We start from the raw sequence: 15,587 nt of genomic DNA, 5'->3' as shown, positions 1-15,587 counted from the left end.
TTTTATATAATTTTTGACAATAAGGGGTAGTTTACAGCCCTAAAAATAATCAACGCCCTTAAGCATGATATAGAATATGAAGTACAGGGTGAGATGATCCTAATCCCAAATTTTTATGTAAATCGATGCAAGCCGAAATTATTCTTTTAGGATAAGTAAATTTTTTATATATAGCTCCAACAAGGGTGGTTTTAAGGGTTGAAATATTATGATAGTATATCTTAAAGCATAAAAAAATCATTATGTAACTAATAAGAACCAAATGTTGACAATATTAAAGTTTAAAATGTTATTTTATATTTTTTACAATAAGGGGTGCTTTTCACCCTTTAAAAAGCAAAAGCGTACAACGGCTCAATATAGAAAATGAACTAGAGGGTGTAAGAGGGGAGCCTAAACTCAAATTTTTGTACAATTCGAAGCTGGACGAAAAAATTGCGAGGTTTTGCCATTTTTTCAGCTTCATTTCCTCGACTAATAAGAGGTGTACCAGTTTTTTTTGACGCGAACTGTACTTCTCAAGCTTAATATCTGTTGGTGTTACCAGGCATAATAGACGTATAATATGTATATAAATGTTTATATACGTTTAGAATTTTACTATATTATTTTATGTAGGTATATATAAGTTTAACGGAGACAGTAACAGCAATAGTCAACAAAAAAACAAATAAGGAAGTGATTCAAAGACTTTAAAAAATAAAGAAATAAAGAAAGGAAAAGCAGTTGGACCAAATAAGGAGTACAGGGGAAAAACAAGGAATGTCACTTTTCATGAATTTTTGCTTTTCTCGTCATGTGGTAGCAAAAACTGAGTACTATCGACTAGACTATCGATTCAGAACAATAACCAGAAAGATCAGTCTATATAAATTTTTTAAGAATTTGTATCCAGGCGAAGGACCAGGATTGTCCGCACGCCACTGGACAAAAATAAGGAACGTTAGCAGTTTTTTGGTGCATTATTAAATTAATAAGTTAATATAGATTAATATTATATTAAGATTATAGACTAATAATTGCTAGAATTCTGCTAAGAATCTTCTCAGTAGTTTTTAGATATCATAAGAATTAAACCTTTATTGGTGTTTATCTCAATATGTATAAAATGTGACATTCCTTGTTTTTCCCCTGTACTCTTCAAATAATATTCCCGAGGAAGTGTGGAGAGCATTAGGAGAGAAAGGAGCAAGTTGGCTGACAGGTTTATTCAATACAATTATGGAAGTTGGACAAATGCCAGACGAATGGAGAAGCAGTATTACAAAAATAAGGGAGAAATACATATTTATCAATGCACAAACTACAGTGCCATAAAACTACTTAGTCACACCATGAAAATACGGATACGTGAAGAAACCGAAATATCCGATAATCAATTTGGCTTTATGCAGTGTAGATCAACCACAGATGCAATTTTCATTATAAGGCAGTTGATGGAAAAATACAGGAATAAAGCAACAAACGCTCATATGGTATTCAATGATTTTGAGAAATTGATTTATTTTTTAATTTAATTTATTATTTATTTTATATCAGATAACACCGAAACTACAAGGTCACATTCCCTCGTGCTTAATGGATGCTGATGATGTGGTGTTGGTGGGAAATAGTGAAGGCGGCTTAGAACAAAAACTGGAATAGTAGAGACAAGCTATTGAGGAAAAGAGTTTAAAAGTTAGCAGGACAAAGACAGAGTATTTGGAATGTTCATTTAAAGATGAAGTTACTACAAATATAATTTTATCTGTGGATGGTGACATGATTGTGAAAAATGGGAGTTTTGAATACCTAGTATTGGTATTACAGAGTAATAGGAAGGTGGATGGAGATGCTTGCAATAGAGTTAGGGTTGGATAGATGAAATGGAAATACAATGAAAAAGTACCAATGAAGCTGTATAATGAAATTTGAAAAAAAAATTGACAAGTGTACAAAAAACTAAGTTTAATGGTGGTTCTCTGCAATTTTTGCGCTGATAATTCAATGAATTTAAATTTTTTTAAAATTATATTGAAATTGTTGTTAGAGCTCTCAGAGTTCTTAAAACTTTCAATATAGTTTCAAAATTGCAGTGAATACATAAATTGTGATTAATCACAAGAAAAATCCAGGTACGGATTAGTAGTTATCTAGTTATATTTACCCTATAACTCGATTATAAAAATGGATATGGGCAATAAACAGTATATCTAGAACCACCTTAGTGACCTCTATTCACCATTTAAGTATTCCCGTTTCCCAATGAAGCACCCTGTATAAACACTAAGCCAATGTCATAATATTATCCTTCGCAAATAAAGACTTACAAAACGACTCAGCACTTTTGAGTACTTGTTAATTACTGGTATTAATTACTAATTCGTGAGTAACTTACTTGATTATTATCATCCAGATTCTCGTCTCCAAGATGTCTAGCGTGAGATGCTATTAAAGATGCAGCCAAAATAATGAATAAGGATCTAACAAGGAATTGGCACATATCTTGCATTCTGTTTAATTTACTGATTACTTCTGAAATGAAAAACAAGAATTATAAATAGAAAAATATTATAAATTTAAATAACACAAATTTGTAATATGAAATATGAACTGTTCAAAAGTGATGTAATAATATCATTCAATACACATATTAAAAATATTATTCCAAGGAACTGTTCATGTACGAGTATACTTTTCGAATGATTAAATATCTACAAATAAAGATCAACATCTTCAAAAAGTAATAATGAATTTTTAACCCTACGTTAGTCTCGCGGTTATTGCTGACCTTAGTCGCGGTTGCTTAGTCGCGCGGTCTACGATTGTATACCAATAGTTTTTTGTCGTATAATACCGGACTTTGACAAAATGAACAAACTAATGGGTAATAACATGTTTATCTATGTCTGTACTTCGATATTAGATATCTTTTGTTTCTTGGCTTTCGTAATTTTGACAGTGGTAAAGTTAAAGACGAGGTCATGATTTTTTCGGTCTTAAGTAAATGAAAATGGTCACAAAAATAAGCTTAATTTAGTAAAAAACACAAATCTTTTTTATCTTTGAACTTATAAAATGACCAATAGTGATCAATAATAAAGAACAGAACAAAAAAGTAAAGAATGAACAAAACTATTAAACGGTAAAATGGCACATTTTTAGTCCGTCAAACATTCAGTGCAAATATCCCTGAGATGATCCTTGCAGCCAAATTTGTCACATTTTTGGCATGACCTTCTTGTTGACTTATTGAAAATTCGTGAACAAATACAACATCATCCCACGTAATTTGTTGGAGTATTAGGGGGAGGGGTACCACTTCTTGAATTCCGAGCAGTACGCGAGCTCGTCGTCTAAGTTCTCTTAGCAGGGAAGGTATAGTTGATCCATATTCAATTTGGGATTTGATTAGTTCCCATGCTAAGTCTTCAATAAAGTCGCTTCTTGAAACTTTTTCATTAGTTTTATATACACAGCAGGCTACATATTAGCCTTATATATACAACTAAAAACTGGAACGCGTTTATTCGAGCGGTCTACAGTTGTAGACCAGTGCTTTTTGAATAATGATAAAAAATATAATGCAAACAGATCGGCGGCGTTTAGCAAACTGAAGAGTAAGTTGGAAGTATTAGTGACAGCTACTAAGCGGGATGAGGGCGTATGTGTAGTTTTCTGGAATTGGCGACCACTTAAATGAGAGTGGTCTACGATCGTAGACCGTGCGACTAAGGGAGGTTAAGGAAAATGTTACACTGGTATTTATAGTAAATTTCGAGATGTCAAACAGTAGTTAAAAATGTAATTTTAGATTATAATTACACAAGAGCTCTAAAATTATCGATTTGTATCCCGAGTGACATTTAGAGAGTTTTAACTGTTAAAGTGTCATGAGGACAAAACAAATCGATAATTTGAGCTCAAGAGAAATTCAACAATATTATTTCATGAACAAAACTCTTTTTAAATAATTTTAACTAATATTTTATGGATACCTTCGCCTGAATATTGGCTAAACCTGTTTATTGTTGTTTTCTGTGACAAGTTGAAAAATATTAATTGTCATTAATGTCACTAAATGTATTTTTGTGTAGCAACGAAATGCTTCTTCTTCTTCTTCTTCAGCCTTCAGTAGTCCAACTTTGGACATAGACCTCCCCCAATTCAATCCAGTGTTGTCTATTTTGCGCCACCTGTTTCCAGTTGTGTCCTCCAAACTACTTTATGTCATCGGCACATCTCATTTGTGGCCTTCCTCTACTTCTTCTTCCTAACCAAGGTCTCCATTGCTGTAATTCGTGATTCCATCTTTTATCCTTCAGTCGGGCATTCTGTCCTGCGAAGCTTCATTTTAATTTGGCAGCATGTTCTCCTGCGTCTTTTACTTTGGTTTTGCTTCTAATCCATATATTTGTTTTTTTGTCTATGAGCCTCACCCCGAGCGTTGATGTTTCCATCGCTCTCTGTGCCTTTACTATTTTATCCATATTGACCTTGGTGAGTGTCCACGTCTGTGAACCATACGTAAGTATAGGGAGGATACACTGATCATAAACTCTGGGTCTCAAATATTGTTCTATTTTAGTGTTTTTCAAGATCCAACTCAGTTTTCCAAATCCTGCCCACGCTAACCTTATTCTTCTAGTAATTTCGGCAGTTTGATTTTCTTTGTTAACTTTCATTATCTGTCCCAGATAGATGTAATCGTTTACTGTTTCTAAATCTATGTCATTCAACGTTATTTTTGCAATGTTCGGTGTATTCGTCATTACTTTTATTTTTTCCAAGTTCATCTTAAGACCTACTTTTTCCGAAGCTTGAAATAGTTGCGTCATTATGGTCTGTAATTCTTCGAAACTTGTAGCGAATATTACGGTGTCGTCAGCATATCTTAAATGACTCAGTTTTCTTCCATTAACATTTATTCCTTTATCTACCCAGTTAATGTCTTTGAACACGTCTTCAAGTCCCAGTGAACTCCTCTGTTGATTGGTATAGCTTTGGTTTTCTCATCTATTTGTATTTTCATTGTAGCTTTCTTACAAATATTATGTATGAGCATTCTGTATCGAGAATCTAACCTGCAGTTGTTCATACCTCTCTCTATTGCCCAAAGTTATATGGAGTCGAAATCCTTTTCATAATCAACGAAGCCAATGTATAAGTTCAAGTGATATTCATTGGCTTGCTCTATTAGCGTTCTGACTGTAAGAAGATGATCCGATGTACTGTAACCCTTTCGGAATCCTGCCTGCTCTACCGGTTGATAGCTATCAAGCTTCGACGATAGCCTATTAGTTATTACTCTCATAAACAGTTTGTACATTTGGGACAACAGGAAAATTGACCTATAGTTCTTCAGATCTCCCCTGTCTCCTTTTTTGAAGAGAATTATTGTCAAGCTTTATTTCCAATCATCTGGGACTTCTCCTTTGTGAAGGCATTCGTTGAAAAGATTTTTCAATTCTTCGAGAATAATTTCACTTCCGTCCTTTAACATTTCGGCAAGAATTCCATCTGGGCCCGGAGCCTTATTGTTCTTTAGTTGTGCCATAGCTTGTTTTATTTCGAAGGATTCTATATTAGGGAGTACTTCTGAGTTCACATTTATTATTTTTTCTTAAGATTTTCCTTTGCTGTGTTATCTGGGTCTTTGTTTGATCACGGTAAAATGTTTGTGTAACTTTTAGGATTTTTTTCTATTCTCTTGTTTCTTTTCCATCTTTATCTTTTAATGAGATTATTAGAGGCTTTCCTATGTTTGGTCTTAAGCATTTTAGGCCTCGATTCTTTTCTATAATTTTTTCTATCTTGTTTTCATTGTAGATCCTTAAGTCTTCCTTTACTCTTTTCTTTATTTGTTTATTCAATTCTTTGAAACCGTCGGTGTTTCGCTTTCCTTCGCTTAGAAATAGGCGTCTCTTTTCCATCAACCGTTTTGTTCCAACGCTTATTTTGTCTTCTTTACTTTTCGTTTTCTTTGCCACAGTCAGGTCTGCTTTCAAGAGCTTTCGTTGCATTTCTCTATTAATTGTGTTCATGTCGGTATTTTCTTGTTAATAGTATCCTACAAATTCTTCTCTTAAGACTTCTCTGTACTCATCTCCCTTCTGTCGGATTTTAGTTTGATCTATCTGCTTATATTTATGTGGCCTGTTTCTATGGGCTTTGGTCTGTTTAAAAACAATCCTTGCTCTTAAAAGACGATGATCGCTGCCAGTTTTGAATTGGTTGAGAGCAGTTATGTCTTCAAAAATGTCGAACATAATGCATCTGACATAAAATATTTGACGGGAAATTATCAAACATTATCGGGTATAATATCACAATAGAGTGAGAATAAATTGAAAATAATGCGACAGTTTTTCAAAAATTTGTTGTCTGGCAATAGACACGAGAGCCCGCAGGGCTCGAGTGGCTATATAATGACAACAAATTTGAATAAAAATAAAGCATTATTTTCTTATTTATTCTTACTGTCGTGTGATATTCTTAAGATTATTTTTTAGTACGTATATTATGGATATTTTGTTAAATGTGACAGTTGTCAAAACTAGGAAACTGGTTGCCATTAAACAGAAACAATCTAAAATGAATAACCATTTTCCATTTCGTTGCAAAACGAAAACACAGCCGAACCATATTCTAGTCCAATCATGGAGTGCTGCAAGCACCCCTACCGGTTTCGAAACTTATTAGTCTCTCATCAGGAGGCACATATGCTGCTCTCCCTGATCCAACCAAAACAAACCCCAGCGTGCAGTCCCGGATTGCAACGAACGAAATGGAATAGATGCCCTAGCGGCAACTGCTAGCAAAAGGACTAAGTTTTCACTCTAATGGCATATAAAACAACATAATGCTATTCTACATCCCACCAGAATGAAAACAATGGGAACCTTCTCTGGTTACACCTCCGAGGCTTCTACAATTTGCAAGCCATGCGGATGCTGAGACTAAGGAAGATGAGGGAATTCAACAATTTACAATTCACGTCCCATCTTCCCTCATCTTCCTTAGTCTCAGCATCCGTATGGCTTGCAAATTGTAGAAGCCTCGGAGGTGTAACCAGAGAAGGTTCCCATTGCTTTCATTCTGGTGGGATGTAGAATAGCATTATGTTGTTTTATATGCCATTAGAGTGAAAACTTAGTCTTTTTGCTAGCAGTTGCCGCTAGGGCATCTATGCCATTTCGTTCGTTGCAATCCGGGACTGCACGCTGGGGTTTGTTTTGGTTGGATCAGGGAGAGCAGCATATGTGCCTCCTGATAAGAGACTAATAAGTTTCGAAACCGGTAGGGGTGCTTGCAGCACTCTCTGATTGGACTAGAATATGGTTCGGCTGTGTTTTCGTTTTGCAACGAAATTGAAAATGGTTATTCATTTTTGATTTACATTTACTCTGTGTGGAGTAGGAAGGGAATCATTCTCGTTGGAACTTTACCGCGCTGAGCAGATGGGACGTGAATTGTAAATTGTAGAATTTCCTCATCTTCCTTAGTCTCAGCATCCGTATGGCTTGCAAATTGTAGAAGCCTCGGAGGTGTAACCAGAGAAGGTTCCCATTGTTTTCATTCTGGTGGGATGTAGAATAGCATTATGTTATTTTATATGCCATTAGAGTGAAAACTTAGTCTTTTAGAAACAATCTACTTAAAAAAATTCTATCGGTAATTTTCTACAGTAGATATTTTTTTTTTGAGTGAATTTGATGGCCTTGGCCGAGCCAATTAGCCAGACATTTTGTTATTTTAAAAACAAACAAATTTGATTTTTCAATCAGAGGAATTTTTTCTGTATTTCTAACTCTAAATACATAACAAACTAACATTATTATCTACAATTATTATCTAAATAATACTCTGTTTAGGTTGTTCACTTTTTTTTTGTAAATTTTTATTTTTTTTTGTATTTTTTTTTGCATTTTTTTTATATTGTTAATTTGTTTTTTTTTATTAATTTTTTTATTGTTATTTTTTATAAATTGTTTTTTTTTTACTACGCTAAGACGTAAACCCGATTCATCCTCGCGGAGGTTTACATCTTCTTAGTTTTTTTTTGCATTTTTTATTTTTTTTGTTTTTTTTTTTATTTTTTATTTTATTTTTTTTTTTTTGTTTTTTTTTCTTTTCCTTTTCTCTTTTTTTTGTTCTTTTCTTTTTTCAATTATAATATACAATAATTACTTAAATCTACAGGATTTAAAACAAAATAACAACAAAACAAACATGTTTGTTTTGTTTTAACAAACATGCCTGCTTTGTTTTAACAAAATTTCTTAAATACAGGGTAAATTTTATTGCTACAATCTATATTTACAATTTTTGATATGTTCGTAAATTGTTTTTAATATATTAATCTCTTCAGAAAAAATCAAATTGTTCAGGTAGACGGGAAGTGGAATTTTTAATATATTAAGATTATCATAAAATTTGTTTATATTTACTGATTGATGTGAACATTCGAGGAGAATATGTAGTAGATTACCTTCTTTTCCACACTCACAGTTAGGTGACTCTGTGAGACCCAGACTGTACATAAGAAGGGGGGTAAGAGCATGATTACATCTCAATCTATTTATAACTCTTATGAAATGGCGATTTGATACAGAATGAAACCATCTTTTAATGGGAATTTCAGGTCGCATTTGTTTGTAATTACTACCAGTTCTCGTGTTTCGATAATACCTTTGCCAATTTTCTTTTTGGTGTCGTCTACTAATAATATCAATATCCGAAATGGGTAGTAAGTTCATGGGAAGTTCTTCGCCTATTTCTAGGGCGGATTTGGCTAGCCTGTCTACTATTTCGTTACCCCTAATGCCTGCGTGTCCCTTTATCCATGATATAATGATGTTTTTTCCTAAATTTGCAATTTTATTATAAAGAGTCATAATTTCCAGTTCTATATGATTGAGTTGTTGGTACTTATGTACGTTAGTTAGTCTATCAACGACACTCTTACTGTCTGTAAATATTATGCAGCTGTAGGGTTCGTTACTAAATATGTGTCTTAAAGCAAAAAGTATCGCTATCATTTCAGCGGTGTATATCGATGATTCACAAGGCAATTTGAATAATTTTTTAAATCCACTTTGAATATTGATTATTGCACATCCTACTTTGTTTTGTACTTTGGATCCATCTGTATAGTAAAACTGATAATGTGGCCATTTATAAAGTATAAATGATTGAAAAACTGCTGGATTAAATTAATATCCATAAAAAAAGTATTAATTTGTTTTGAGAAAATTTCTTCTAATACATGGGAATACATAGATGAAACTTGATTTTCATAAGTATAGAAAGTACTTCGGTATTGAGATATTTTCAAGTAACTATCTACAAGAAGGGGACATTTTTTCTTTGTCCAATATTTATGAGTTAGATCTAAAATTGATAACTTATGTATATCCTGCAGATAGTTTGTATTTTTTCCTATAGTTCTAGTAATAAATTTATCACTTAAAAACTGTCGTCGAAATTCCAGGGGAGGTTCTATCGCCTCAACTTCCATTATATTAACGGGTGTAGACTTCAAATATCCAAGACAAAGTCGAAGACATTTATTTTTTTGTATTTCTAATTTATTCAAATGTGTGTTTGCAGCAGTTCCATACAGATGACAACTGTAATCGAGAATAGGACGAATCATAGTACGGTAAAATAAAAGTGCTATATTTGGATCGGCACCCCAATTAGTTCTACAAAAGGCTCGTAGAATATTCATTGCATTTTTAGACTTTTTTATGATATGATGCATGTGATCCTTCCATAGAAGTTTTCTATCCAAATAAGTACCGAGATATTTTATACAATTTTTAATAGGATATTGAATTTGACCTACTGCCAAATGACCTTGTGGAATTTGACGATTTCTGGAGAAAATGCAAATTTCTGTTTTAGATTCTGATATTGCTAAACCAATATTTTGATAGTGATTAAGAACAGCCTTAATTGAGACATTAAAATTATTTTTACATATATCCAATGATTTGTGGGATGTGTAAACTACTACATCATCAGCATATTGAATAATCTTTGTTGTGCTATTAATACAATTTTCTAAATCAATATTATATAAAATATCAGTGGTTCAAAGGAAAAGGGGCATAAGTCACCTAGTTAGTCATTTTTAGGATTTGCCAATATTAGCAAAAGTTTAAATAGAAGCTATGCGCGAACTAAATATTTCAAAATAACAATATATATATAAAGCCTTTCTAACCAGAGTAAGGATGATTTATTAATTAATCTTCTTTTGTGATATTTGTGTAATATTGTACTTTTTGAATTATTATTATGTTTTATTAGTTTTGTGACATATGTCTCTTTTCCAAATTATAAAACAGGTAACACATTATTGTTATCCATACTTAAGCCCCTTTGTATTGTCAGTGGGTAAATAAAAGAGAGGTTTTTTTAATTATTTATTTGGAAATTTTGTTTAGGATATTATTAAAACATATCGTCCGAATCACAAACATAATCTGCATCACTGACATTGTTGCCGTCTGGTTAATTTTCATAAAATGCATGGCATTCTGAATCTATTAAATTCAAAATACTTTTCTAAATTTTTCTTTTTCTCTCTGCTTATGCTGAAGAGCTCAAGGGTCCGGTGTTGCACGTTTCGGGTTGCAATGGACCCTTCGATTTTTCCCTTTGGCAAAATGAAATGCACTTAAATGGTTCTTCTTGTTTTAGGGATGTTTTGTACTTAACAATGCCTTCATCAGTGCCATATGAAATCAATCTAATATCGTGCCACACAAATTTGCTTCCATTTATATCAAAATGTCTTAGTTGAAGTGGACCTTTTAAAAGTTTGGAAAAGTTCAAAAAGTCACATGTGGTTGTGGTTTTTCCATGAACACAATTATTGGATTTTGAGAAGTGAATTTGGGATTCATTTTTATACTTAAATATTATACAAAGGTATATAAAATTTTGCTAACTTCTAAGGAACTATCAAAAATAATAGTCTACTATTTAAAAAATGAACAATGTGTCCTTCTTCCAAAATAAATTAATATGTAATAAAATACTTTTGGCACTAAAATACTGACAACCACAAAAGTCGCAAAGTAGACTATGAAAACCCTTTACGTAAGCTATCTGTTACATACAAAGAAATTTATTTTAAACTCATTTCTGTAATCAATCGCCGAAAAGATAAGGAACAAAAATATAATACTCAGGTTAAGCAATACAATATACCCTATTCCACGAACATACGCCTGTTTTGGATTACTTCGACAACGAATATTTTACTGTGCAAAATAAGAAGAACGACAGTAAATTGCAAATTACATTGTTGTTTATTGGAATAATTATTAGCGCCATTTACTTTCGTACTTCTTATGTTGCACTGTAAAATATTCGTTGTCGAAGTAATCCAAAACAGGCATATGTTCGTGGAATGGCCCATACCAGTCGTCTGCTTAATCAGCCTGCTTAACCACAAAATAGATTAGGTATGTTACAGCTATCCATTACAAAGAAATTTAAACTCATTTCTTTAGTCAATCGCCGAACAGATAATTAAATCCACACAAATAATACACTATTATAATGTAGTGTTTGAAAGATAAAATTGATGAAAATGTCAAAATCTCAAAAAAGTGCGCTTCGTGATAATTACCTCTAATAGGACGATATCAAGAAGATGGTTACAGGGTTTTAGAAAAAATAATAACAATAGAGGAAATAAGAACACACACTTAAGCATCTATAAAAAGTGTAATGTAGATATGTGTGGCAAAGAAGGAACATTTAAAATAGTTAAAATATGTATGTGCACCCAGTTACCATCTTCAATACTTTTAGATTTATTACCAGTTGGTATTTGTTCTCCTACAAGAAAGTTACTGCTTGAAGAAGTGCCTGAAAAGAAGTAAACCAAACACTTTAACAGTATAGCTAATAATTAGGTACGCTGGTCCACATTAGAGTCCTTAATTTCCTATACAAAGCATAATACAACTTTTATTATTTCATTTAAGGGGAATAAAGGCGCAAAAAGTCGCCTGTCAAAATTTTCAATGTGTTTTAAATATATTCATTTTTTTGCATCCTGAGAAAACTAATAAGTATTTTTGAAACATTTAAACGCAGAACGAAAGACTACGTTATTGCCTAGGGCCAAATATGGCAAAAGTTATGTTGTATTAACCTGCTTATTGTGATGCATTTTCCAACAACAAAACGTAATATCTGTCTGCTTCTATTAGACTGAGACATTTTCAACGATATTATTTATTAAATTTTCACTTAAATAGCTGTATTATTTACACAAAGGTATAAAATAAACACATAAAAACCCTTTAAACAACGTTAACCGTAAGAAGCGCCTGTGAGTTCTGAGCCGTTCCGTAGAGCATTCCAGAACTAAGTCGACAAGATGCCTTATTCCAAAAGTAAAACCCTGCGCTGCGTGCCATTTAATAGGCGTAATTTAAGTCGAGTCCCTGTTCTTTATTGGTGTAGATAAAATATTGACTCATGCCTAATTTTTGAATGGCCCTAATGAATAAATGCATTACATTTTTCAGACATGTGGCCTTTTACCAAATAGAACATTTAAAATAATTTTCGTTAAACCGTTTTGACGATTTCAAGAAAAAATGTGACTCATGCCCCTTTTCCTTGGAACCACAGATATATAACATTGGACTTAATATGCTACCCTGTGGTAGTCCTATATTTGTAAGACGTGGAGTGGAGATGGAATTGTTGATTTTTAAAACCGTCCATCTATTAGTGTACAGTGTCCTCAAAAATCTAGCTAAGTTGATGGGAAAACCAATGTGTACTAGTTTTTTATACATAATGTCCAAATTAACGGTGTCGAATGCAGAAGAGACATCTAGAAAAGCAGCCATAGTATACGCATTATCAGTAAAGTTTATTAGTATAGATGAGACTAAGGAAGTTATCGCATCTTGAGTTGATTTTGATTTTCGAAATCCATATTGAGATTTTGGGAAAATATCTTCTTGCTCTAACCAGTGTTCAATTCTATTTTTTATTAATCTTTCTAACGTCTTTAGGAAGCAAGAAGCTAGGGATATTGGTCTATATGAACTATAAGAATTTTCTGGTTTTCCAGGTTTTTTAATAGGTATTAGAATATATTCCTTCCAACTCTCTGGAATTTGTGACGTGTCATTCCAAATTTCATTAAAAATATGTAATAATGATATTTTATATTGAAGTGGTATATGGTATATCATGGAATATGAAATATTGTCTTTACCTGGAGCACTGCTATTTTGTTGACTAAGTACTCGATCTAACTCGCACAATTTAAATGGTTGTTCTAAGCCAAACTTATCCCTTGAAACTGTTTCGCTGTATTCTGGAAAATATTGGGAAGGTACCCACTGAGGAGATATTTTATTATGAAATTCATCTAGCCAGCTTGAATTTGGATTTATTGGAAACTTGTTGGACTGTTTGCGGTTTTTAAAGGCGTTTACTTTCTTCCATACTTCACTGATTTTTGTTTTGGAGTTAAGGCTTTCGCAGTACTCTATCCAATTCTGTTTTTTCTTTTGCTTGAAGAGTTTTTTTGCAACAGCATCAAGTCTCTTAAATTCAAATAAATTATTCCTTGTAGGGTTTTGTTTATATTTTCCGTATGCAATTTTACGGTTATCAGCAGCAGTTTTACAACTTTCGCACCACCATTGGTTTGAAATTTGTCTCTTATGTATGACGTTAGATGAAAACTTCGGTATTGCTAAATTGGCTGCTTTATTGATGTTTGCTATTAACTGTTGATAATTACCGGGAGAATTTTCAGCTTCTAGTACAGAGGTGTATAAGTCCCAATCGGCCTTGTTAAGATTCCAGATCTTATGAAAGTTTTCAGTTGGAGATGAAGTTGTATTATCTGTTTCCATGTTTATGATAATCGGAAGATGATTGGATCCATGAGGATCTTGTAAGACACTCCACGTTAAAAAATTTGAAAGATCTTGAGTACAAAATGTTAAGTCAATAGCAGATGGACTGTTACTAGTTGCTAATGTGGGCGACCCATCATTCAGACATATCAAATTACAATGATCAATACTTTCTAAAAGTTTTTTACCATAATTGTCTTCAATTTTACAGCCCCATGCGATACTGTGGGCATTAAAATCGCCACCAATAATAAAAGGCTTAGGAATATCTGTAAAGAATTCCAACCATTGTCTTTCAGATATCTGGGTTTTTGGTTCAATGTATACTGAGACAATAGTAATAGGATTTTTGTTTCGAAAAATTTGAACTGAAATACATTTATGAGTGAAAGGATGTCTATTTTTAAGATTTATTTCTTCACATCTTATGTTTGATTTTAATAAAATGGCAGTTCCACCATACCCGTCTGCACGATCTGATCTAAAGCAATTATAACCTTTAAAATTATAATAGTATTTTGATTTAAACCAGGTTTCTGAGAGTAATGCTATGGAAATTTGATTTTGATATAGCAGATATTCTAAATTTACTTTATTAGCTACTGCTGAACGACAATTCCATTGCAGCATATTCATATTTGTGATGTCTGCGAATTTGAAGACAAGGGTTGGTTTACATGATTACTAATTAATTGAACTATTTCTGACTCTGATACATTAAAATTGTTTGTTTGTTTTATATTATTTATAATATTGAGAACTACTTCTAAAACTAAACTTATTGTTGAATTTAATTCCTCTGATTGTGATTTTACTCCAACTGAGTTTTTTAAATAATGTTGACTATTAAAAATTCCTCCCGAGACAAAAGATGAGTTTGGTTGAGAAAAAATTTCTTGTCTTGAAATTTTAATGGGATTAGGGCTAATTGGCCTGTGCCTTTTGTTTGGGCTTGAAGATGTAGGAGAAGAAAACATGTAATTAGTAAAATTATTTTTATACGATTTGGGTTGTAAATTCTGGGTCTGCGAGAATTGGGGTTGAGAAGAATGAGACTGTATTATGCTAGATGGGGTAAGTCCAGATTGAATCCGTTGGGGATAATTTGTCGAGGAAATTACACTATTTTCCATGGCAGAGGTATTAAGAGCGACTATGTTGGCGTATGTATTTTTTGGGACCTGTTTATTTGCATCAAAGAAATTAACATTGGAAGAGCTCATGGTTTCCTTCACAATTTTTTGCCTTTTAAATTCTGGACAAGAAGATAAATTAGTTGTAAGGTGATTTCCTTGACAGCTAAAGCAACGTGGTAGGTAGTCAGTACTAGTACAATCTTTTGTGGTGTGGGATTCCTGACATTTACTACACCTCGGTCTACTTCTACACTGACTACCTAGGTGGCCGAAACGGAGGCAGTTATAACATAATAGTACCTTTTGTTTGTAGGGTTCTACTTCCTTAATAACCTTATTAATAGAAATATATTTTGGCAAAATTTGGGATTTAAAAGTAACAATGCAAGACTTAGTAGCTACATATTCTATTGACTTACCTTCATCTGTAATTTTTTCTACTTTACGGTTTATTCTTTTGACGTTAGAAACTTCAAAATTGCAATGTTGATCAAATGGTTTTATTTTACCTTTTATATACTCATCCGAAAAGTCTTGTTCAATATCTCTAATGACGCCC

The 15,587-nt window shown here is 32.7% G+C and overlaps 1 protein-coding gene across 2 annotated transcripts in view; it reads right to left on the bottom strand.

Moving 5' to 3' along the window:
- Window positions 1-15,587, bottom strand: part of LOC126885167 (uncharacterized) — a 457,752-nt gene that overhangs the window by 77,994 nt on the left and 364,171 nt on the right. For both annotated transcript variants that reach the window (XM_050651588.1, XM_050651589.1), the window contains exon 3: window positions 2,378-2,514. In XM_050651588.1, the coding sequence (XP_050507545.1) occupies window positions 2,378-2,491 (114 nt within the window). In that variant the 5' untranslated portion in view covers window positions 2,492-2,514. The remainder of the gene's footprint in view (window positions 1-2,377; window positions 2,515-15,587) is intronic.

The sequence above is a fragment of the Diabrotica virgifera genome, chromosome 5 (genome assembly GCF_917563875.1).
Source record: "Diabrotica virgifera virgifera chromosome 5, PGI_DIABVI_V3a".
Taxonomy (NCBI): Eukaryota; Metazoa; Arthropoda; class Insecta; order Coleoptera; family Chrysomelidae; genus Diabrotica; species Diabrotica virgifera.
The sequence above is the reverse complement of the archived record's forward strand: the minus strand, read 5'-3'. Positions and strand labels throughout refer to the sequence as shown.